Source organism: Somniosus microcephalus, chromosome 8 (genome assembly GCF_052327205.1).
Source record: "Somniosus microcephalus isolate GS21.2 chromosome 8, FLI_Smic_1.0, whole genome shotgun sequence".
In the NCBI taxonomy this organism is placed as follows: domain Eukaryota; kingdom Metazoa; phylum Chordata; class Chondrichthyes; order Squaliformes; family Somniosidae; genus Somniosus; species Somniosus microcephalus.
In genome coordinates this window covers 225936529-225963217 of record NC_140994.1, presented here as the reverse complement: position 1 = coordinate 225963217, position 26689 = coordinate 225936529, and the positions used below count along the sequence as shown (strand labels likewise).

The window sequence follows — 26689 nt, the reverse complement described above, 5'->3', positions numbered from 1 at the left end:
ACAGGGTTTGTTGACTCATACGGAGATGAAAAATCTCCGTATGTTTCAACGTTAGCTCTGGAGTGTACGGCAGTTTTGAGGGAACGGCAGCAGCTTGGTCCCGTCGGTGCCGGATAGCACAAAGTTTCCTGTATTTCCAAGTTTGCCGACGACACAAAACTAGGTGGGATTGAGAGTTGTGAGGAGGATGCAGAGAGGCTTCAAGGCGATTTAGACAAGTTGAGTAAGTGGGTAAATACATGGCAGATGCAGTAGAACGTGGATAAATGTGATGTTATTCACTTCGGTAGGAAAAACAGAAAGGTAGAGTATTATTTAAATGGCGCTAGATTGGGAAATGCGGATGTACAAAGAGACCTGGGTGTCCTTGTACACCAGTCACTGAAAGCAAACATGCAGATGCAGTAAGCAGTTAGGAAGGCAAATGGTATGTTGGCCTTCATTGCAAGAGGATTTGAGTACAGTAGCAAGGATGTCTTACTACAGTTGTACAGGGCCTTGGTGAGACAACACCTGGAGTACTGTGTGCAGTTTTGGTCTCCTTACCCAAGGAAGGATATACTTGCCATAGAGGGAGTGCAGCAAAGGTTCACCAGACTGATTCCTGGGATAGCAGGACTGTCGTATGAGGAGAGATTGGGTCGACTAGGCCTGTATTCACTAGAGTTTAGAAGAATGAGAGGGGGTCTCATTGAAATGTATAAAATTCTGACAGGGCTGGACAGACTGGATGCAGGGAGGATGTTTCCCCTGGCTGCGGGGGGGGGGGGGGGGGGGGTGGTGGTCTAGAACGAGGGGTCACAGTCTCAGGATACGGGGTTGGACATTTAGGACGGAGGTGAGGAGAAATTTCTTCACTCAGAGGGTGGTGAACCTGTGGAATTCTCTACCACAGAAGGCTGTGGAGGCCAAGTCACTGAATATATTTAAGAAGATAGATGGATAGATAGATTTCTAGACACAAAAGGCATCAAGGGGTATGGGGAGAGAGCAGGAATATGGTATTGAGATAGAGGATCAGCCATGATCATATTGAATGGCGGAGCAGGCTCGAAGGGCCGAATGGCCTACTCCTGCTCCTAGTTTTCGATGTTTCCAACAGTAGGTTCAAATTCAGGTATCAGAAAGTAAAGATTTATATTTGGATCTTGATTCTGACTCAACTCACCAATGCTTCCTGAGGGGGGAGAATGCTGCACTGCACCAAGCAGACTGCCCAGGGTTGTAGAATACTGCATAGTTCTACATCATAATGCTTTCATTTTGGCCCAAGAAAATGCAACTACAACCATTTAGTTTGGATAAATGCCAATGGTCAAGAGCACTGCCAAAACTTAACAAACTACATTGAAATGGCACAGGCAACACACTTGGAGAGAAAGAAGAATTATTTTTGCTCTACAGAAGATCTCAATATTTCTCCAGAGAATTTTCCCTGAACCTTTTCTACTGCAAAATGCTCATGCTCCAAGACCTCCAATTTATTGAATCCCACCTCTGCAATGCGAATGCAAAAAGCAGCCCGTTAATCTCATTATCATGGCTTGTTGAGTTTTCCCTAAAGATTGATTTAAATTTGAAAGATTTGCTGATCAGTTCAGCAAAGCTCACGTGGCTGCACTTCATAAATCATAGATCAATGAATTTCTTTGCCAATTGACTGGTCTCATTCAGTAGATATGGGAAGGCTAGAAACTGAGTGGAATAGAAATTCATTTAAGACAAGTCTTTTAAGAAAAAAACCCCATCTCTTTTAGACATACCACCCTCTCCCTGAAAAAGGCGACAGAATGGAACGTCAGCCCTATTCCCAGGCTTTTGCTAATGACTCTTAAATATGCCTGTAAAAGATTTGTAATAAAAAATACAGGAGACTTTCCTTTTCTTCCTGTGAAAAAGTACCTGACTCCACTAGGCCGAGAGAGATCAGGTACACATTATGTGGTGAATCACAGGCATAAACCTTAAACCTGCTAATCCATTAACGAAGCACATTGGTATGCCAACGTGTTGGACCCTGGACTGCCTATGGAAGTTTTCTTTTTGTACATTAAGTATTACAACAGAAACTAAATTATCAGGCTTCCCAAGTTCCCCCACCCATCAATGTCACTCAAAAAATATTAATTGCAATTTTAATTTTTTTTAAAAATCATGTGGCGACACTCAATATTTAAATTAATGGCAGACACACCAAAACTGAATGTAAAAAAAAGTGATTGGGAGGAACTTAGCATCAGCATTGAGGTTTCTTGCACATAGAATTAAAAATAATTTTACAGCACAGAAACAGGCCATTCAGACCAACAGGTTTATGCTCCACCCAAGCCTCCTCCCACCTTGCTTCATCTCATCCTATCAACATATCTACTGTACTTTGGACTGGTATGTAATTTGTAGCTCAGTCTGCACTACTGGTATTCCAACTCAGTAATTTCCTTGGTACAATAAAAATACATGTTCAGTGACAGTCATGACCAAGAGAGAACGGCAAACTACGCACTATGCGTCGGTCCACAAATGATAAACTTCTCACCTGCAAAGCACAACCACGTGCTACAGCCTCATCTGCATTTAAAGTTGTACTGAGGGTTTTACCAAAGAACTTGCTAATTCTTTCTTTAACAGCAGGGATACGAGTTGCTCCACCCACAATCTCAACAGCATAAATATCTTCTCGTTTAAGCTCTAAAAAGGGAGGAGAAACATTTGTTACTGAAGGATTATGGTAGCAGTTTTACAATATTTATGGTATAATGGGAGGGTGAAAATGGAGAAAGATAAAATGTTCCATTATGAAAGACTTTCTTTTTTAGAATACCCATTAATGTAGAGACAGAACTGTATGCCGAAACTTGTAAAGTAATCCATTCTAAAAGGTACCATAAAAATTCAGAATTTACACTTTCAAGACTGGTTTCTGACATTATAAGTACCGTGGTGTGATAGAATCACCGAAGGGGAACACTTTCCTTACTTTGGCACTTTGCTCAAGTGGTTCTCCTTTTAGCTAAACTATAGCATTTTCATCAAGTAGGCTTTTTTGGTGAACAGACTTCAGGATTTATTTCAGAATTATGGACAATATTTAGTATTAAAATAGCAACTAAAAAGGGGATAGCTTCTACACAAGTCAGCCTTTGACATCCAATAAGAACATCTAAGAAGAAAATAAACAAGTCAAGATATTTATAAAAAAGGTTTCTCCCCTCCACTGTTCAAGATGTTGCCTTTTTGCTGGGGTTCAGTTCCATAGACACTGAAGGCCCTCTGGCACTTTGCTCAAGAGGTCATTCTTTAGGTGTGAGCCATGGCAGTGAATATCAGCAGGCTATTTGACTGCTGGGGCATCACAGACTTCAATCATATGTTAATTTAAAGTCCATGTCCATGCACATCCGCATCCACATCATGGCCTACTTTGCCTTCCCTATCCCAGAGGCACCAACACCAATTTAGCACCTACTACAGGAAACTTTGTGCTATCCAGCACCGACGGGACCGAGCTGTTGCCGTCCCATCAAAACTGCCGGACAAACCAGCGCTAATGTTGAAACATACGGAGATTTTGAGCTCCGTATCTGGCAACAAACCCTCAACAGCTTCTAAACAGTCGGCTGTACCTTGCAAGCGTCTCTGTAGCTTAGCAACAGCTTCAGCGAGACCTTGCAGAGCCTGACTGGTGAAAAAAAAGCAACGAAAAGAAAAAAAACCTAACGAAACGGCTCCTGATTTTTGCCGGTGGCTCGAGCATTCCGGACAGTTAACCTCCGGATAAACCAAAGTTTCCTGTACCATCTTGGACAAGGTCAGCAAACTCAGCCCTGACTGGGGATCAAACTTGGGATTTTCCTAGTCTTTATGTCTGCTTTAATAAACTGAACCATCAAGAAAGCAATGTTAAGAGTTATTAAATTGCAACAGTAAGTTAGAAGAAATATTTTCATAGATTTTTTTTGAACATGGAATGTTTTAGCACAGAGAATGGCCCAGAAATTCCGTTTGCAGGCGGAGGCTGCGATCTGGAAAAATCTGCGCCAAGTCCGCAGGTCCCACGTATCCCAGAGGCACTGGCGGTTCGCAGCATCCCTGGGATCACGTGGGCCATGGGGAGCCAATCAGAGAAGGGAATCTCCATTCATACATTTGACAGGAAGACCTGTCAAATATATGAATGCCGATCACCCCCAAAACATAGTAAAATTTAAATAATTTTTTTTAAAAATCACATTTTTAAAATGACTTGAAATTACATAAATTAACCATTTTAAACAAAAATTTAAATTTTTGAAAAAAATAATTAAAGTTTTTAACGGGGCTAAAAATAAACTTACCGTTCTTTAAAGTATTTTTAAATGATAAATCAGTGGAAAAAATGTTTTAAAACTTTTTTTCAACTCTTATCCTAGTAAAAGCAGGCCTTGCACCTGCTTTTACCAGGCGCAAGAATTGTAAGTGTTTTCTGCGGGCAGAGGGTCTCCAAAAAATGGAACTCTCCGCCCGCAGAGGCCCTGCTCCAGGGCAGCTGGAGGATCTGTCAAGAGCTTTCTTGACAGATCGGAAATGCCGGTTTCCAACGCATGCGCTGTGCATGCCTGAAACCGGCATTTCCGATGTCCCTACGGCCGAGTACACAGCGCGTACCCACCCGTAGGGATCGGAATTTCTGCCCCATTAAGACAGAGACTACATTATTTAATAAGAAATTAGGAACGTTAGAACAGGAGAAGGCCATTCATCCCTTCGAGCCTGCTCGGCCATTCAATTAGATTGCAGCAGATCTGCACCTCAACCCCGTTTACTCACCTTTGATTCATATCCTTTGATTCATACCCTTACCTAATAGAAATTTATCTACCGCAGTCCTGAAAGCTGCAACCGTCCTAGCATCCACAGCCTTTTGGGAGAGCGAGCTCCAGATTTCTACTACCCTGCGTGAAAAAGTGCTTCCTGATTTTGCTCCTGAATAGCTTAGCTCTAATTTTGAGATGATGTCCCTTTGTTCTTGATTCCCCCGCCACAGGAAATTGTTTCTCTGTGTCTACCCAATCAAATTTCTAATGTTTTAAACATCCAGATCAGATCACCCCCTCAATCTTCTATACTCAAGGGAATACAAGCCAAGTTTATATAACCCGTCCTCATAATTTAACCCTCTAAGTTGAGAGAAGTTTTGATCCAAGATTGGAGAAAATGTTATACTGCTATCCTGTGTGTAAAAAGATGTAATCTGTCCATGTAATTATCTACAATTTCTGTTAGGTAAGGGTATCAAAGGATATGCAGAAAAGATGAGTAAATGGAGGCAAGGTGCAGATCTGCTGTGATCTAACTGACTGGCAGAGCAGGCTTGAGGAGCTGCATGGCCTTCTCCTGTTCCTAATGTTTCTAATTCATCATTATGGTAAACCTGCATTGCATCCCCTCAAAGGTCAATATATCCTTCCCAAAGTGCCCAAAACTGAACGCAGTGCTTTAGATGGGTCTTGACCAAGACCAGGAATTGGATAAGTATTTGAAAAAGGAATATAAAAGCTACAGGAACAGATTAAGGAAATGGAATCAGAGTTGAAGAACAAACTGCTATGAGCTGAAAGTAATTACAGCACTGAAAGAGAACAATGATTCTATAATGAGAAAAACAAAGTGAAACTGAAGTGTGGAACATCCAAAGATAGACCAATCTGAATGAATTTGTTTACTCACTAGTTTGTTCCAAAAGACTGCGAAGAGGAGACTCCACTCTAGACAAAAGAGCACTGCACATCTCTTCAAACTGGGCCCTTTGAACAATCCAAAATAGAAAAATATTGAGAGAAGTTTTGACCCAAGATTTGAGAAAACGTTACACTGCTATCCTGCGTGTAAAGATTTAATCTGTCCACCAGCTTTTAAGAGATAATTACACAAAAATTACTCCCATCACCTGCAGTTTTTGAAAACCATATCCTTGTAAACTGCATTTGTAGATTGTTCCCATATTGAAACCACTAATATTAAAATAACTAATATTAAAATAGTGCAGCAGAGCAGAAGCTGACTAAACAGTTATTCAAGATGATACAAATCTCTGGTCAGGTTATAAATCAGTGTCTCCACTGAATGCAAAATAGGCTTCCAATATTTATTGGTCCAGTTTCCTTGACAATTGTTTCTTCTCTCCTATCCTTTTAAATTTGTCTCTCAAACTTTTGGGTCAATGTCACAATTTCCCAGACACCATCTTAACTTGGGCATATATTGCCATTCCTTCATTGTCACTGGGTCAAAATCCTGGAACTCCTGACCAATAGCATTGTGGGAATACCTTCACCACATGGACTACTGCAGTTCAAGAAGGCACACCACCACCTTCGAGGACAACTAGGGATGGGCAATAAATGCCGGCCTTGCTAACAACACCCACATTCTGAAGATATATAAAAAATTTAATTCAGTGTTGTTTTTTCATAATTAAAATGAGCAACTCAGTGGCAGCAAGTCTGGATTGTCCTTCAAAATATCTGATTTTATATACATGAAGAACGCTCAATTTTATAAAACTGATTTATCTCAACAACTCAGGAAAACCCAAAAGCACTTAGTTATTCCATGTACTGTATGGTATCATAAATCAAAAGGTTTGATGAGCTTTTGGAAAATAGGTGACAGATTCTACTTTAAAATGCAGTGGGAGTTTTATCCTCCAGCAGGAAGAGGTTCATCCTTCAAACTAGTCCAGTCCTTGAGGCAGTCCATGTGGACTCAAGTGAGGGAGTCATTAGATTGTGCAGAATCCATGAAATTTTGAAGCGGTACCTTTTGATAAGCAGGGAAACTGGGCCAGCTGCCAGCTAAGCTGTTGGTTCACTTGCTATTTTGAGTTTCGCACAGCTGCGGCTGTCCTGACTACACCGTGTGTCATGGTCTTGAGTGTGCACAGCATGCAGCCCTGTTCACAAACTGATAAGACATCCCAAAGCTCAGACTTACCACTGATCAACACAATATAGCTCGATCTCTTGCAGCCAATTAAAAAGTATTACATTTTCTGTCACCTACGTGACTTTAACAAACAACTGGTCAAATGGTCTAGACAGCAGTGATGATCTGCCTTTGAAATGACTTGTATACCAGACAGTTGTTCTGTGCACCCTCTCCCACATGGATAAAGCAAGTCAGGAGAGAGACAAACAGACAGATTCAGCATGCAGTAATCACATTTAAAATGATTAGCCACATCTCAAATATTGATACGTATAGTTCTTTGATTTGAAATGCAACACATCTCCCTTTCACAGATATCAGGAAAAACTTTTTAAGAAATGATAAAACACAATCTATTAGGCAGGATAGTAAAGGCAAAATAAATACAGTTGTATCATGTCCTCAGTGCAGAGGCGAGGTGAGAGTGACTGCCCTTGACATCAAGGCAGCATTTGATCGAGTGTGGCATCAAAGAGCCCTTGTAAAACTGAAGTCATGGGAGTCAGGGGGAAAACGCTCCACTGGCTGGAGTCATACCTAGCACAAAGGAAGATGGTTGTGGTGGTTGAAGGTCAATCATCACAGCCCCAGGACATCGCTGCAGGAGTTCCTCAGGGCAGTGTCCTAGGCCCAGCCATCTTCAGCTGCTTCATCGATGACCTTCCCTCCAACATAAGGTCAGAAATGGGGATTTTCGCTGATGACTGTACAGTGTTCAGTGCCATTCACAACTCCTCAGATAATGAAGCAGTCCATGCCCGCATGCAACAAGACCTGGATGTTGTTCAGGCTTGGGCTGATAAGTGGTAGGTAACATTCGCGCCATAGACGTGCCAGGCAATGACTATCTCCAACAAGCGAGAGTCTAACCACCTCCCCTTGACTTTCAACGGCATTACCATCACCGAATCCACTACCATCAATATCCTGGGGGGGGTCACCATTGACCAGAAACTTAATTGGACCAGCCACATAAATACTGTGGCAACAAGAGCAGGTCAGAGGCTAGGTATTCTGCGGCGAGTGTCTCACCTCCTGACTCCCCAAAGCCTTTCCACCATCTACAAGGCACAAGTAAGGAGTGTGATGGAATACTCTCCACTTGCCTGGATGAGTGCAGCTCCAACAACACTCCAGAAGCTCGACATCATCCAAGGCCCGCTTGATTGGCACCCCAGCCACCACCTTAAACATTCACTCCCCCCACCACCGACGTACCGTGGCTGCAGTGTGTGCCATCTACAAGATGCACTGCAGCAACTCGCCAAGGCTTCTTCGGCAGCACCTCCCAAACGTGCGACTTCTTCCACCTAGAAGGACAAGGGCAGCAGGCGCTTGGGAACACCACCACCTCCCAAGTTCCCCTCCAAGTCACACAGCATCCTGACTTAGAAGTATATCGCTGATCCTTCATCGTCGCTGGGTCAAAATCCTGGAACTCCCTCCCTAAGAGCACTGTGGGAGTACCTTCACTGCACGGACTGCAGTGGTTCAAGAATGCGGCTCACCACCACTTTCTCAAGGGCAACTAGGGATGGGCAATAAATGCTGGCCTTGCCAGCGACGCCCACATCCCATAAGCGAAAAAAAAATGATCTAGGCTATGCAAGAGATTTACATCAGGATTTTGTAAAACAAGTGTTCATAAAAATTTCCAAAACAAAATTAACCTGGGAAAATACTACATGCTTTGGACATATTTAATCTTTCAAAATGAGAAGAGTTTCCATGCTGCCCATTGGCTTTTGGTTTAGGTCATGGTTCAACACCATAACCAGCATTAACATCCTTGACGCTGCACCATTGTACCTTAACTGTGCAACCAGCGGCTGAAGACAACCAAAATTATTTTTTTCTTTTTCTACTGCCTGGTTATCAAACAGAATTAAAATTTACTTTTTAAAAATCTTCCAGTGCAGGGAGATACATAGGAGTATAGAGTCATAGAGTTATACAGCACAGAAAGAGGCCCTTCGGCCCATCGTGTCTGCGCCGTCCATCAAGCCCTGTCTAATCTAATCCCATTTTCCAGCATTTGGTCCATAGCCTTGTATGCAATGGCATTTCAAGTGCTCATCCAAATGCTTCATGAATGTTGTGAGGGTTCCTGCCTCTACCACCCTTTCAGGCAGTGAGTTCCAGGCTCCAACCACCCGCTGGGTGAAAAAGTTCCTCCTCAAATCCCCTCTAAACCTCCTGCCCCTTACCTTGAATCTATGCCCCCTTGTTATTGACCCCCCTTGTTATTGACCCCCCTACTAAGGGGAAAAGTTCCTCTTTATCTACCCTATCTATGCCCCTCATCATTTTGTACACCTCAATCAGGTCCCCCCTCAGCCTTCTTTGCTCCAAGGAAAACAACCCCAGCCTGTTTAGTCTTTCTTCATAGCTGAGGCGCTCCATCCCAGGTAACATCCTGGTGAATCTTCTCTGCACCCTCTCCAAAGCAATCACATCCTTCCTATAGTGAGGCGACCAGAACTGCACACAGTACTCCAGCTGTGGCCTTACCAGCGTTTTGTACAGCTCCATCATAACCTCCCTGCTCTTATATTCTATGCCTCGGCTAATGAAGGCAAGTATCTCATATGCCTTTTTAAACCACCTTATCTACCTGATCCGCTGCCTTCGGGGATCTATGTACATGTACACAAAGGTCCCTCTGACCCTCTGTGCTTCCTAGGGCCCTACCACTCATTGTGTATTCCCTTGCCTTATTTGTCCGTCCAAAATGCATCACCTCGCACTTTTCAGGGTTAAATTCCATTTGCCACTTTTCCGCCCATCTGACCAACCCGTTTATATCGTCCTGTAGCCTGAGGCTTTCCTCCTCGCAATTTACCACCCCATATTTTAGGCAATCAGAAATCTTGATTATATGACAACATAACTGGTTCTTGATGCATTTTATCTTGCAAAAATGTAATTTGTGCGCCTTTGTGGTCAGTGTTACAATAAGCCTAGAGGTAGTAACCATTACTGTATCTTTTATAACTTCTAAAAGGACCAAGATCCTGAAACTTCAGCATTATTTTATACCTGTTCAATGCTCCAGAAACATCAATGTCATTCATGAAACACTCAATATTCATTGGTAGATCAGATGCATTGGCACTCATTAGTTTCTTCAGCTTTTCACATTCCTGGAAAAGCCGCACTACGGCTCGGATTTTTGATTTAACATCTAGTTTGTATTTTTTACTGAATTCTTCACAGAAGTGATTTACTAGAATCTCATCAAAGTTCCTTCCGCCCAAGTAAGGGTCAAAAGCAGTAGCAAGGACCTAGGACAACACAAACCGACAGTTAAATGGCAAGGGAAAAAAACTGCAAATATTGGAAATCTGAAATAAAAACAAGTTATGAAGTTTTGGGTGTGTACCCATCATCTATTCTAATGAAGAGTACACGCCCAAAATGTCATAACCTGTCTTTTCTCTTTAGAGGTTGTCTGACCTACTGTATATTTCTAAACCAAGAAATAAGCAGTTACAGAGTATTAATTTTTAATGGTGGAGCCACATGTTTGGGTTAATTTGAAAGAGTAATACATGTATGTAATAATTTTTTATATGTCAGCCAACAGATGAACTTTCTTACCTCTGTGGCTATTCTTTATCGCACCAATTTTGGTAGGTGACTGCCAAAAATATAACTAATGAAAGTTGACATTTTTACTCTCGACCGTAATAAATTTATTTTGTTTTTAGAAGTGGCTTTCAGCATTGGAGAAGAGATCTCACCCAGTACTGACGTTGCATGTCTAATTTGTCAACGTGGTAAAGTGGTCTTGCTGCAAAGACTTAAAGAACTGGGATATCTGGCACTGCTAAATGTCATTTAAAAAAAAGAGTAGATTGGAAGTTCAATTGGATGCAAAGGATGAAATTTTGTCTAAAATTCCAGTATACCATTCGCAGGACTGTGTAAACTATCAACACAATCATCACAGTCACAGCACAGACACAAAGATAGCAGCTGTTATAGAGCTCGATCATTGGTCGATATACCCGTTTGTTACAAGAATTAATGATCTGTTGGAGTCATGGTAATAAAAAGGGTAGGAAGGCAGGAGTACGGATTTCTCTTGTGGACTGCCAAAAAGCCAATTAAATTAATAATGGTGATACACTGCTTAAAATACAAGGCCAGAGACCAGTGCATTGATTATGGTTGCTAAAGAGTTCCAGAAGCAGTGTTTATGCATGCCTATGTGAAAGAAGAAAAGGGAACATGTGAAATAAGCCATATTATGAGAGTTGTGTGGCTGCCTTTTCAAAGTTATTCTACCGCATAAAGTTCTTGCTCCCAGAAATAATTGACAAGGTAAGTAATGCTCTAAAGAAGATATTGTAATTTAAACTAATGACTACATTCAGACTAGAACCACTTTACTAAAGTTTGTTGATTATTTCTAAGACCAAGAACTTTATGCAGCAGAATTAAGATCAAAGTGAAGCAGCTTGCAGCTTCTCTATTATCACGAAGTCCTCAATCAGTAGTAGTGTTTGTGAGCATTTACTGTATGTACATTGCTTACATTTGTTCCACAAAATGTCAAGAAATGAGACTTCATATGCATTAAAAAAATACTGCTTGACCTTACCTTTAGTTTCCCCTTATTGAATGCACAGACTGAAACCTGAAATGCTGAGTGTCCCATATCAACAAAAACAACATTCCTTGGCTTCTCCTCGGGGGCTGGTAGGTCTTGTTTGTATATCCCATAAGCAAGTGCAACTGCATATAAAGCAATAGGTGTAACTACACAATGTTCCAGAGGAAGTCATTTTAATTAAGAACAGCAGGGGAGCCCAACACAATTGGGACAAAATAATAAAATCACACTGTATCAAAGTGTGTGAGTAAAGAGCCTATTCAAATACCCACATTTCTCCTCCATAAGCATAGATTGAAAAAAGCTGATTGAGAAAAGACAATTCAGACCAGTGCTACCATTGGACTCAGCAACCCCAGGCTAAGGAGGGACAAATTCCTATTCCTGATCACCAGATCAATGATCCTTACTAGACACTGTATGCACATGTGGGCACTGTTGTAGGACTTGTGGTTTCCTCATGGCTGACTAGTCTGTTGACGTTCACGGTTTAGGCTTGTATAAACAATGGGTGACATGAGACTGTACCCCAAAGGCTGAGACTCAGGTTGAGAGAAAAGGAAGTACGGCCTGGAGTTTCCACTCAATTGCACTGGTTCTAAAAGCATCGCGCTAGAAGTAGGCCCTGCACACAAAACTGGCTAAGCCCCCAGGATGAATTAATCACCATTGGGAGTTTGCGCTAATTGCGCTCGTTTGCAGGCCTTCAAGGAGGCTCCAAAAATTATGAACTTTTGGGCACAAGGACACCAATAGGTATGCTGTGAAAGGTTTTGAATGTTTTTTTTAAAAATTTACTAAAGGAACTGACTACTATATCCCAATCTAACACGAAAATAGTCCTGTATATTTTTTTAAAGCCATTTTCAGTAATTTAAAATCAGGTTACTCACAGGTGGTGGATTGACACTGATATAAAATGCTTATTTTTTGTGATACTCATTTTCAGCTGTATTAATCAAACTTTACCAAGTTACCACTCTTAAATATATCAAGGAATTTTTTTTAATTTTTTAAATTACATTTTAAAATGCTGCCCGATTGCGCTGGCTCTTTGCAGATTTTGCATTCGCCGATACGCAAATGAGTTTGAGCGGAAACGCGGGAAGGAAAAACGGCCGCAATTTGCGCAGGAATCGCCGATTCCACCCAAAGCAGAAACTCTACCTCCATATCTTTAAAAAGTTAATTTAAATTAACTGTTTGATGGATATCAATTTCATAATGCACTCTGAAAAAAATTCTGCCCACTTGAGTAACTTCATGTTTGTCAATTTGTACTCGTGGCGGAGTTAAATAATTTACTTTCACTGTGTCTTTCAGCATTTGAAAGGACTGATCACATTTGCTTTCATTCTTTTTTCCAAAAATAACTAGCTGAAATTCAATTATATAGCCTATTCTCATTACACATAATTATCAATAAACAGCACAATATTTGAAATCATGTATGCACAAACTTCTTTGTAAATTTGAGGATCTACTCATAGATTTCTGAAGACAGAACTACATAGTGGTGCAGCAAGCTGGGGTACAGAAAGATCTACAAGAGTGGTAGGATGTAGGTTCTCTCCTAGAATTACCCACATGACAAATTCTCATTCTTGCCTTTGCATATAGAAGGCGACTCCAAATGGAGATCAAGTTATTTCCCCACAGAGACAAAGAAGAAAGGAAGAAAACAACAGTCCCATTCTCACATGCATTTTACTAATTGGTTACAGGCTGTTATTAACAAATGTTCTGGTACTTTTGATACTATTTGAACCCCTTAATGCTTCACTGCATTGAAACAATCCTACCCATCTATTAACCTACACGGAGACTGCTTCTCTCTTGCAATAGACAGATTAAAATCATGGATAAACTTTGTGAATATCACATCAAGGATATAATTAACAGTCAATTGCTACCAATAAAAGTTACTAAAAGCCCACCAAGAAATAAAATGGTATGGATTTAATAAATAAGATAAATACAACTGAATTCAAGTTAGTTATCTAATTAGGATTCGAGAGCTCAATAGATATTACTCATGGTTTCTGATGTTATAGAAGGTTGCAGGTGCAAACCCCAATCCAGAGCACATAATCTAGACTAAACACTCCAATGTAGTACTGAGGGAGTGCTGCATTGTCAAAGGTGTCATCCTTCAGATGCGACATTAGACCAAAAGTCAACATTAAAGACTCCATGCCACTGTTTAAAGGGAGTTCTACTTGTGCTCTGATCAACATTCTTCCCTCAACCACCAAAACCAGATTAAATAACCAATCATTCATCACATTGCTGTTTGTGCAATCTTGCTACATGCTAAATGATTGCTATTAACCTACATAACAAGTCACTACATTTCAAAAAGTAATTAATTGTATGTGAAGCACTTTAAGATGCTTAATAAACTTGTTAAGGCACTACATAAACAACAGTCTTAACTAAAGCTAGATTACTGCTGTGCAACTCCCTGGCATTCATTATTATTTGTACAGGTTGCAATGGGATAGTAATTCAATGAGCTGGGCAGGCCAATGGTTTGAATTCTATTCTCACCAATAGAACAGCTGATTTTCTATTTTTCCCCTCAAACTGCACCAATATACTATTGTTCTAGTGCAAGTCAGCGGCTAGAATGTGACAACTCCAGTCCCCTCTCTCCCACAATAAGAATGCCTATTGTGTCCAAAAAGCATTTAACTATTACCTGAAGTAGTTTCATTAATTAGCCGTAAACAGTTGAGCCCTGCAATCTGCGCAGCATCCATGACTGACCTCCTCTCAGCATCTGTGTAGAAACATGGAACCTACAGATAGTACACAGAAGATCAATGAAGGGAAAGGCATCTGGCCAAAAGAATTACATTAAAGAGACTCAATTTTCAAAAGTGAATACTACATATTATACCGTACAAAATTAGCAGTACTTTGACTACTTACTGATATCACACAATCCATGACTGGTTTCTTAAGCGCAGTTTCAGCTGTTTCCTTCAGTTTAGTCAACAACATTCCTGCCACTTGCTCCACACTAAAGCACCGTTCCTCTTCCATGTACGAAACCTTTTAAAAAAATGAAAACAAGGAAACTTAAAAAAAAAATCTTTTCATCGTTACATTAATAAAATCCTTTTATTTGAAAAATACATCTTGACCAAAAGCATTTGTTGTTCACAAACATCTTTCATTAAATCATAATAGGTGACGAGAGGAAAATAACTGATATCAGGGAGGAAGGGACTTGTACATATAGTGCCTTTCGTAACATCCCAATAGTACTTCACAGCCAGTGAAGTACTTTTGAAATGTAGTCACTGTTGTAATACAGGAAACTGTGTGTTATCTGGCTAAATGTCCGGCAAGCTCATAAGAAATAGGAGCAGGAGTAGGCCAATCGGCCACTCGAGCCTGCTCCGCCATTCAATTATCATGGCTGATCTGATCCTAACCGCCAATCTACTATCACAGAACCATCTCCTGAATCTAACAGAATTAGACACACAAAATAGGAGCAGGATCAGGCTACACGGCCCCTGGGCCCGCTCCGCTACCCACAGGGCCATGTCCGATCCGAACCTAGACTCATGTCCAAATTCCTGCCCGCTCCCCGTAACCCTTAATTCCCTTTACTTCTAGGAAACTGTCTATTTCTGTTTTAAATGTATGTAATGATGTAGCTTCTACAGCTTTTTGGGGCAGCATATTCCATGGACCTACCACCCACTGAGTGAAGTAGTTCCTCCTCATCTCAGTTTTGAAAGAGCAGCCCCTTATTCTAAGACTATGCCCCCTAGTTCTAGTTTCACCCATCGGGAACATCCTCCCCGCAGCCACCCGATCCAACCCCTTCACAATCTTATATGTTTCAATAAGATCGCCTCTCATTCTTCTGAACTCCAATAAGTAGAGTCCCAATCTACTCAACCTCTCCTCACATGTCCATCCCCTCATCCCCGGGATTAACCGAGTGAACCTTCTTTGTACTGACTCGAGAGCAAGTATGTCTTTTCTTAAGTATGGACACCAAAACTGTATGCAGTATTCCAGGTGCGGTCTCACCAATACCTTGTACAACTGAAGCAATACCTCCCTATTCTTATATTCCATCCCCCTAGCAATGAAAGCCAACATTCCATTGGCCTTCTTAATCACTTGCTGCACCTACATACTAACCTTTTGAGTTTCGTGCACCAGGACCCCCAGATCCCTTTGTACTACAGTACTTTCCAGTTTCTTGCCATTAAGATAATAACTTGCTCTACGATTTTTCCTGCCAAAGTGCATAACCTCACACTTTCCAGTATTGTATTCCATCTGCCAAATCTCTGCCCACTTACTTAGCCTGTATGTCCCCTTGCAGGTTTTTTATGTCCTCCTCACTCACTACTTTCCCTCCCATCTTAGTATCATCTGCAAACTTTGATAGGTTACACTCGGTCCCCTCCTCCAAATCGTTAATATAGATTGTAAAGAGTTGGGGACCCAGCACTGACCCCTGCGGAACACCACTAGTTACTGATTGCCAGTCTGAGAATTAACCATTTATCCCAACTCTCTGCCTTCTGTTAGATAGCCAATCCTCTATCCATGCCAGAATATTACCCCCAATCCTATGATTTTTTATCTTAAGCAATAATCTTTTGTGTGGCACCTTGTCAAATGCCTTTTGGAAGTCTAAATACACTACGTCCACTGGTTCCCCTTTATCCACCCTATATGTTACTTCCTCAAAGAACTCAGAAAATTAGTCAAACATGACTTCCCCTTCATAAAACCATGCTGACTTTGTCCTATTAAATTATGATTATCCAAATGTCCTGTTACTGTCTCCTTAATAATGGACTCCAAAATTTTACCTATCCCAGATGTTAGGCTAACTGGTCTATAGTTTCCAGCCTTCTGTCAACTGCCCTTTTTAAATAAGGGTGTTACATTAGCAGTTTTCCAGTCTGCCGGGACCTTTGCCGAGTCCAGAGAGTTTTGGAAAATTATTACCAATGCATCCACAATCCCTACCGCCACTTCCCTCAAGACCCTAGGATGTAAGCCATCAGGTCCAGGTGATTTATCCGCCTTGAGTCCCATTATTTTACCGAGTACCACTTCCTTAGTGATTTTGATCGTGTTTAGCTCCTCCCCCCCCCCAATAGCCCCCTGTTTGTCCAGTGTTGGGATATTCTTAGTGTCCTCTACTGTAAAGACTGATACAAAATATTCAGTGTTTTTGCCATCTCCATATTTCCCACCATTAATTTCCCGGTCTCATCCTCTAAGGGACCAACATTTACTTTAGCCACCCTTTTTATATAACTATAAAAACTCTTACTATCTGTTTTTATATTTTTTGCTAATTTACTTTCATAATCTATCTTCCCTTTCTTAATCAATCTTTTTGTTATTTTTTGCTGTCTTTTAAAGTTTTCCCAATCCTCTATCCTCCCACTAGATTTGGCTACCTTATATGCCCTTGTTTTTAGTCGAATACTATCCTTAATTTCTTTACTTAGCCACGGATGGCTGTCTTTTCTTTTACACCCTTTTCTTCTCAGTGGAATATATTTTTTTGGGGAGTTGTAAAATAACTCCTTAAATGTACACCACTGATCATGTATCGTCTTACCCTTTAATCTATTCTCCCAATCCACTCTACTCAATTCCGCTCTCATACCTTCATAGTCTCCTTTATTCAAGCTTAGCACGCTTGTTTGAGATCCAACCTTCTCACCCTCTAATTGAATATGGAATTCAACCATGTTATGGTCACTCATTCCAAGGGGATCCTTTACTAGGACATTTTTAATTAATCCGGTCTCGTTACACAGGACCAGATCTAAGGTTGCTTGCCCCCTGGTCGGTTCAGTTACATACTGCTCAAGAAACCCATCCCTAACACACTCAATGAACTCATCCTCAAGGCAGCCCTGCCCAATTTGATTTGTCCAATTAATATGATAGTTAAAATCCCCCATAATTATAGATGCTCCCTTATTACAAGCTCGAACCACCGGCAAAAATCAGGAGCCATCTTTTTTCTTTTCGTTGCTTTTTTCTCAACAGTCAAGCTCTGCAAGGTCTGTAGCTAAGCAACAGCTTCAGCTAGAGACGCTACAGAGACGCTTGCCGGCTGTTTAGTGTTTGTTGATTCACACGGAGCTGAAACTCTCCGTATGTTTCAACATTAACGCTGGAGTATCCGGCAGTTTTGAGGGAATGGCAACAGCTCGGTCCCGTCGGTGCCGGATAGCACAAAGTTTCCTGTATAGGGAAACCCAGCAGCCAATTCTGTGTACCAGGCATCCCATGGTGCCTCAGGCAAGTGGCCATTCTTTATATGTGAGCTATTTGCCATCAAGCCTGATCTGGTCCTATCTGACATCAAAATATATGCATTTCCACTAAGGGTCATCCAAGAACAATCACTGATTTCCCCTCCTTAGGGGCACCAAGGCCAATAGAATTCCTACTGCTGCCTTAGTATAGACTGGGGATTGGACATGGAACTTTCCTGGTCTGTGCTGCTCAGTTACTCAGTACCTTAACCAGCTGAGCCATCAGATGGATACTAGTGTGGCCTTTAAATGCATGCCTACCACATAGTAGTAGGATATGCAGACATGATGTCCTCCATGACAAGTTTACAATCTTGGGACAGACCATCCTTAGTTGGGGGGTCATTGCATGTTAGGCTACTTTTGTGTACCCCTATCAGTTGGAGTGACAAGAGAGAGACTGGGAGCATTACACCCACCCATCCTCTGATCTTAGGGTATGGTGCTTTGGAGTCTAACAAAATGAAGGAAATAGATATTTAAAAGCTGCTTAACAAGAGCTTGGGGTTCCTCTGAGCATATTTGGATGTTCAAGTCTATTTAGGGGCAACTGGAGGCTTCTAATTAGTAAACACATTAACAATTTAAAACTATTTCGCAACTCACTCATTACAGCAATTACTGCAGGACTTAAAAATCAACACTGTTCCACTAAAGTGAGGCATTTAGCAACGGACCAGTGAATGTATTCTAATGTGTTCACTACTGTATTCACACATAGATGAAGTATCTCGAGTAAGCTTTTCACTAACCATCCCTAACAAATGTTTGTGTTTAACTTTCACTGGGGAAAAAAACTTCAATTTATGTTATTAGACCAGTGACAGTTTTATTGAAAGGTATTGCAGTTCTATACTGAAAAGTAAAAAAAAAAAAAAACACAATCTAAATAGGTTAGGCAAAATAGAAATCTAAAAAGGAGTTTTTCCTTTAAACTCCTTTGGGCATTCTCAAGCATCACCAATATGGAGGTAGGTCACAACAACATGAGGTAGTGCTTGGACCAAGTGACATCAACTTTTCTACTTCCATCCTAATGATAAAGCATACACTTTTGTAATAAGCCAGCCATTAGTTACAGAGCAAGGTGACACTAACCTTAACACCTGTGGTACCATTTGACATCTGGACAAGTTCATATGCAAGCTTGGATTGCTCAGTGTTTACAAACGGGTCTGTGAAAGCCCGGCCATGGAGCCTTTTAAATCCTTGTAAAGTGTTTTTCACATTTGACACTACCTACAAGAGAAGTTAAAACTTGATTCTTAATACCTAAAACACAATTATTTCTACTTTCAAAGTTCTTGAATGAAATTGCAACAAATTTTAGTTCATTTACATAAGGTGCAACTTGCAGTTATAGTTTGGCTCCAATTTCACGATAAATTAAATTTAAGATTTTTGTACAGGATCAGGTTTCTCTGTTGCTAGTTATGTAAGTCTTGTAAAGGAATGGTCAACTATCTGCTTTGCAATTTAAAAATGCACTGTACTTAGTTAAAAGGATTAAAACGTCTGGGATAATTATAGGTTTAACTCCAAGGCATCAATAGGCAGTGCATGCAGTGTCCATCAACACACACACTCAGATCGAAGGCAGGCAGCTGACAGAAATGGGATTCTTGACTAATTTGTCTCCCAAGTTGGGTGCTGAGGTCAACTGTAGCTCCCAACTGCTACTGCAGCACAGCACAGGGTTTGAATCATGACTTTCCTGGTCTTTTTGGTTCACCAGCATACCCGACAATGCATTTACCTTTAAGCGCGATAGCCAATGTTTTATCAAATACCTGTCCTGGTTGATCACCACTCACTTACTGAAATATACTGCATCTTACATTAATAGTGGTTCTGAATTGTAAAACAATGTTTTAAAGGGGATTTTTTAACAGCGATATTAGAGCATAAAAGCTGAAGTTCTCATCAGTTCAGTGATTTCAAAAAGTTTGCCGTCTGCGGGGTGTTCAACAGTGCGCGTCCTGTGGAGGAGCAGAGAATCACTGACAGCAACTTCTGGATTTCCACGTTTAGCTGCGCATGTGTGGACGCCCGAAGTTACTGTCAGTTTCACAGGACAATAATGGCGAGCACTGACAGTTTTGCTGTTATTACAACCTCAAAATCCGGCCCATTGTTTCCAGCATATAACTCATGGATTTGGGAGGAAAAATAATCAAATATTATTTAAAACACTGGTAGACTTATACACCCAGGACCACAGCTAGATTACAAATGAGCTTCAGTAACATATTTTCCTGGAATTTTCCAACTCTCTATAAAGAAGGATGCACTGAGCTCTTCCTACCTGACTTTTGGCTGCAGCTCCAACCGAACGATTTCTGGGTCCCAAAGATACACAAGACCTGCAATTTTAAAAGCAGTGTACAATTTAACCATTCCAGGATCCCAACCTGTACTTTTTGCTTTGGATATACAATACAGATGTACCATATTTGACCCTGGTGGTTGTTGAGAGCACAGAAAGGCTGAAGAAACAGTACCGAACTGTCATATGGCAAAAAATAAGTTGCTTTTATACTGGTGAGATTACATTTGGTTCCCGATTAGTGTCCGCAAGCTGGTTTCTGGCATTTACCCTGAAAAATCCGGCTCCCTTATCTCTAACAGACAAGCAGGCCCAGTGTCTGCCGCCAGGATAAGGGAGCCAGATTTAGCATCATAAGCACTGGGAGCCATTTTGCAGATGCTGGTGTCCAGGAATTCCAATTAAAAACAGTGTCAATGTAAAAGGAGCTAGAGATTTCCGATAGCTTAATGAATGCTGTGTTAACTATAATTAACTGAATGCCACTTCGGTAAATTATGGTTAACACTTCATTTGCATTTCTGCATACAACTGGAGTTTCAGGTGCCAGTGTCTGGGACAGAGTTAAACAGGCAGAGGCATATTCTGTGCAGATTCTATCAGCGCACAGTATTGATTTGCAGCTGCTTGTTAAAATTCTTGCCACACAGAAAACCCCCAGATTTCCTGCTCAGGTCATGCTCTTGTAGAGAACTGACAGCAATAGTAATGTTGGTCATGACCAGCATCAGAAAGCCACAGTATTCTTCAAGCCAGATCCACAATCCCGTCATGGCCACCTTCAGCCGGACTCCAATTCTTGAGCAGATAGCAGTACAATGACAGATGCAATCAGATTTAAAAGATTTTCAAGAGAGGCATTGTGGAAACTGTAACTTTGATTTATTTTGGTATTCATTTTAATAATTTTGTCACAAAACCTTTAAGTGACCCGACCCATATGCTATGGTGCTGGAAAGAGCAAAAGCCTGTTACATTCCAGTACTCACTGCAAAGGACGCCTCTGCCTCTCTTTCTTTCATGCAGTACATTCTAGGCGTGAACATTTTGTAGCTAACTTGTAAGCAGTAGTTATGCCATGAAGATAAACTGTTCAGTGAATTTAACACAACTTTACTGCAGTGATAGTCTTCCCAGAATATGCTGCCTGAAGCAAAGCAAATGATGAATAAAAATACAATGTTTGTACTTGTATTTATTTTTCGCATCACACGGGGAAAAACACAAGAGGATGTGAGTGAGCTATTGAAAATGGATAGCGCGCTCATTTAAATCAAGGCGGCGATTTCCTTTAAAATGAGACAGAAAACCTTTTCCAAAATGAACTACAGGATCAACATGCCCCATTAGATTAAAAACTCCAAATTGAGAATTATCGGAGCTCAAACTGCTTGCCAGATCAGTATAGTAGGTGACCAAAGGGCATGGCTGTGGGGTTTTGGACAACTGCCAATCAATCTAAACCAAGCTTTTACAGTGATTTTTGACCTTGAAAGTAGCTATTGCACTTTTGTAACTGTATGGTGTTATTTTAACTCCCAAATTGCTGAATAAACTCAGGAAAATAGGCAAAATCTCAGGAAAATGCACAAAGGGCCCATATGGAAGCCCATAAACTGTACATTTTCTGCAGACTGGGAATAAAATAGAACACATATTGAACACAAAGTGAAGTTCTTTTGCAACCCAATTCTACTGAAACCATTGTCTATTGGATAATAGCAGCAAAGGTCAGAGATACAGGTTTCCATTAAAAGTGCACTGTTACTACTGTTAATCCGCTCTGTCAGCTCCATCAATGTAGCCACAAAACAGTGGCGGCAACAGAAACAATGCCGCAGGAAAATTAATGCTGGAGCACTCAAAGGCCCCGCTAAGAAAGCCCTATTCAGCCTGTGCCTCACAAACAACCGGACGACTCCCAGTGATGCAGAGACAGAGAGTGCCCACAGCGCCTGGTCTGCACTCAAGGCTTCCATAATCAGCACTTGAAGAGACGCTCAGTCACTCGACCAGGAAACACCAAGACTGGTTCGACGAGAACGACCAGGAGATCCAGGAGCTAATAAGCCGCAAGCGCAAGGCATTCCGGATCTGGAAACAGCAACAGAACTCGAGCGCAAGAAAGCAGCTTTACAGACACCTGAAGGCCGAGGTCCAACAAAAAACTCGCGACCTAAAGAACAGATGGTGGGTGGAGAAAGCGCAGGAGATCCAGCAGCTAGCCGACAACCACGACGTGCGTGGATCCTTTAACGCAGCCAAGACCATCTATGGCCCAAGCACCCAAGGCCCTATCCCACTGCGGGCCAAGAACGGAGAGGTACTCATCAAGGACAGAGAGGCAGTCAGTGCCCGCTGGAAGGAGCACTTCAAAGATCTCCTTAACCGCGACTGTCTTCGACTCGAGTGTCCTCAACTCCATCCTGCAGCATGAGACCCGCCACCATCTCAGCACAACCCCAGCCTGGCATGAGGATGAAAAGGCCATCCAACAATTGAAAAACAACAAGGCCTCAGGAGCAGATGGAATCCCCGCCGAGGCACTAAAGTATGGCGGAGAAGCACCGCTGGCTCAAATTCATGAACTCATTTCTCTTATCTTATCTGGAAGGAGGAGAGCATGCCAGGGGATCTCAGAGACACCATAATTATGACCATCTTCAAGAAAGGTGACAAGTCCGATTGCAGTAATGTCAGAGGAGTTTCCCTGCTGTTTGCCACAGGGAAAGTCATCGTAAGAATCCTCCTCAATCGCTTTCTCCCAGTGGCCGAAGAGCTCCTCCCAGAGTCGCAATGCGGATTCCGCCCACTAAAGGGCACAATGGACACGATCTTCACCACACGTCAATTACAAGAGAAATGCAGGGAACAGCACCAACCGTTGTACATGGCCTTCTTTGATCTCACAAAGGCCTTCGACACTGTCAACTGTGGGGGATTATGGAGTGTCCTCCTCAAATTTGGCTGCCCTCAAAAGTTTGTCACCATCCACCGCCTGCTTCACGACGACATGCAAGCCGTGATCCTGACCAACGGTTCCACCACAGACCCAATTCACGTACGAACCAGGGCCAAGCAAGGCTGTGTCATCTCACCAACGCTCTTCTCGATCTTCCTTGCTGGAATGCTCCATCACACCCTCAGTAAGCTCCCCGCTGGAGTGGAGCTAATTTACATAACAAATGGGAAACTGTTCAACCTCCATCGCCTCCAGTCCAGATCCAAGGTCATCCCATCCTGTCGTCGAATTACAGTATGCAGATGACACTTGCGTCTGCGCTCACTCGGAGGTCGAACTCCAAACCATCGTCAACACCTTCACCAAAGCGTACAAGAGCATGGGCCTTACACTAAGCATCCGTAAGACAAAGGTCCTCTACCAACCTGCCCCCTCCACACAGTACTGCCCCCCGATTATCAAAATCCACGACAAGGCCTTGGCCAACGTGGACCACTTTCCATACCTCGGGAGCCTACTGTCAACAAGGGCAGACATCGACGACAAAGTTCAACACCGCCTTAAGTGTGCTAGTGCAGCCTTCGGTCGCCTGAGGAAGAGTGTTTAAAGACCAGGACCTCAAACCCGGCACTGAGCTCATGGTCTACAGAGCAGCAGTGATACCCGCCCTGCTGTTTCTCAGAGACATGGACCATGTACAGCAGGCACCTCAAAGCACTGGAGAGGTACCACCAACGCTACCTCCGCAAGATCCTGCAAATCCATTGGCAGGATAGGCGCACCAACGTCAGTGTTCTGGCTCAGGCCAACATCCCCAGGATCGAAGCTTTGACCATGCTCGATCAGCTCCGATGGACGGGTCACATTGTCCGCATGCCCGATACGAGACTCTCAAAACAAGCGCTCTACTCGGAGCTCCGGCATGGCAGGTGGGCAGAGGAAACGCTTCAAGGACACCCGCAAAGCCTCCTTGAAAAAGTGTAACATCCCCACCGACACCTGGGAATCCCTGGCCCAAGACCGCACAAAGTGGAGGAGAAGCATCCGGGAAGGTGCCAAACACCGAGTCTCTTCGCTGAGAGCAAGCGGAAGCCAAGCGCAGGCAGTGCAAGGAGCGCACATCAACCCAAGCACCCCACCCACCCGCCCCTTCAACCACCGTCTGCCCCACCTGTGACAGACTGTAGGTCCCGCATTGGACTCATCAGTCACATGAGAACTCATTTTTAACGTGGAAGCAAGTCATCCTCGGTTCCGAGGGACTGCCTAAGAAGAAGAAGAACTGTTACTAGGATTTCCCCTTAAGGGAACAGAAATACCCAATTAAATTAAATAGGCCAACTTTTACAATGCAATAGGGCTTAATCAATACATAATTTTAATAAAAATAGAGCTACACTTTAAACATATAGGCCTAGAAATTCAGTATAGCTACTTTTGGGGCGCTAAAGTCGGGCGGCCGCTAAAGTTTGCGCCCGGCGCAAAGTTGCGCCACCTTCGCCGATATTCAGTCGCATCGCCCCAAGAGGTTGCTGCTGCGCTAAAACAGGCGATGCACGACTATCTTTAGGCGCTAAGCCGGCGGTGCAGAGCGATACCCCCGAGGCCGGGCGCAGCGCCGGTGCGGCGAGTTGTTGATTGACGGCAGACACTCTGGCGCCGGTCAGCTCTTAAAGGGGGAGGGTGGATTTGTTTGCCTGCCACGCCCTGCACACTGCAGCCCTCAACCTAGGCCTGACCACTTCAGCTTCATCTGCACAACGCCCAGGGCTATGGGGAAGGCCAGGGAGAGAGCGCAGCGCTTCAGCGACGGTGACCTGAGGGTGCTGGTTGGCGGAGTGGAGCGCAGGCGCCATGTTCTGTTCCCAGAAGGTGGCAAGAGGCCGCTGCCCAGCGCCTACTGGAAAGCCTGGAGGGAGGTGTCCAACAGGGTGTCTTCCAACAGCGTGGTTGCCAGGACTCCTGTGCAATGCCGGAAAAAGTTCAACGACCTCACTCGGGTTGTCAGGGTGAGTACCCTTTCCAGTGTCCTCCTCATCCCTGCATGTGCACCTCACTTTATGGGCAAAAGGGACCTGAAAGCCCTAATGGCCAGCCCTCATCCAGCAGCTATGGGACTGGCATGGAAATCACTTGCACATTCAGCACTTTACACACTGTACAAGCTATTCGACCATGGGAGGCAGTGCAGACAAGATCAGGGCTTCACACTGTACAAGCTATTCGACCATGGGAGGCAGTGCAGACAAGATCAGGGCTTCACACTGTACTTAGAGGCCGTCCTTTCTCTTGCAGGCCAAGGTGGCGCACAACCGGCGGAAACGAACTGAGACCGGGGGAGGCCGTCCTGACGTCAAAGAGCTCTCCGACCTCGACCAGCGTGTGGAGCGCATTATGGCAGGCCGGCTGATTGGCCCCGTCGCCAGTGGAGATGCCGACCCTGTTCTGGGCACCAATGGTAAGGGCATCACCTTTTTGACCTCTCGTTCCACTTGCGCCTCAGATCAGCATCCTTTGCCACTGTCTGACCAATGCAGTGAATGGCAGCACTCATGCCTCCCTCGCTGCTGCCTTGTCCTTACTCTAAAGCTACTCTTGTGCCTTCCTGCTTTCAGATGGTGAATCGCCAGGTGAGGAGGCGGGCCCTCAAGCTGCCACTGTCAGCTCTTCCGAATTAGAGGAGGAAGAGGAAGCCGGCCCATCAGTGCCACCCTCAGCCGCGCCAGCCCATGGCGATGAAGGGGACACGTCTTCCCTGGAGGGGAGCCGGGGGGAAGGGTCGGAGGAGAGTGAAGCTCCAGGGCCCAGCGGCCTGCAGCAACGCGGGAGGGGTGGGGAAGCTCGGCGGACTTCTCCCCAGAGGGTGAGTGCGGCCTCCAGTCCTGTGACGGTCAGCGCAGAGGAGGTGCGGCTCCTGGAGGAAATGGCCGTCCAGGCTGAGCGCAGGCACAATGAGCTCATGGCTGCAGTGGCAAGGATGCCTGACTCCATTGAGTCTTTGTCTAGGAGTGTGCAGCAATTTAGAGCAGCACAGGCCAGGAGTCTGGATCAATTCAGTGCAGCACAGGCCAGGAGTCTACAGGACTTCGCAGCAGCACAGGCGGCTTCGAGCCAAGTGCTCAGTCGTGCCGTCCATTCACTGGCTGTTGTCATGCGGACACAGACCAGGGCCACACGGGCACTAACTGCTGCCACCCTCGCTGGATCAGCCAGGCATCGCCAGGGCACTCGCCGCACAGCAGCAGCCCAGCAGTCTGTTCTTCAGCTGTTTGCTGCGCATGCTGCAGTGCTGGCCCGTGCGAGTGCCACTGTATCAGGCGACCAGCGAGCACCTGCGATCTGTCAGGTTGGCACCATTCCTGCAGCCGACACTGCCACTCCGCCATTGCAGCTGCCACGAGCCGCTGGACAGACTGCTGCCGCCCAAGCAGAGTTGCAGCAGTCAGCAGCCGGCCCCTCGAGGGCCAGAGCTGGTGCAGGCCGACCCCCAAGGG

At 43.6% G+C, this 26689-nt stretch overlaps 1 protein-coding gene across 1 annotated transcript in view; it reads right to left on the bottom strand.

Annotated features, from left to right (window-relative positions):
- The window catches only part of hspa4a (heat shock protein family A (Hsp70) member 4a), an 80250-nt gene that overhangs the window by 39439 nt on the left and 14122 nt on the right, over window positions 1–26689 (bottom strand). The window contains exons 2-9 of the mRNA XM_085995741.1: window positions 20213–20270; window positions 19006–19146; window positions 14519–14641; window positions 14286–14385; window positions 11573–11706; window positions 10006–10250; window positions 5707–5783; window positions 2537–2688 (exon numbers count right to left, since the gene is read on the bottom strand). Coding sequence (XP_085851867.1) covers window positions 2537–2688; window positions 5707–5783; window positions 10006–10250; window positions 11573–11706; window positions 14286–14385; window positions 14519–14641; window positions 19006–19146; window positions 20213–20270 — 1030 coding nt within the window. The remainder of the gene's footprint in view (window positions 1–2536; window positions 2689–5706; window positions 5784–10005; window positions 10251–11572; window positions 11707–14285; window positions 14386–14518; window positions 14642–19005; window positions 19147–20212; window positions 20271–26689) is intronic.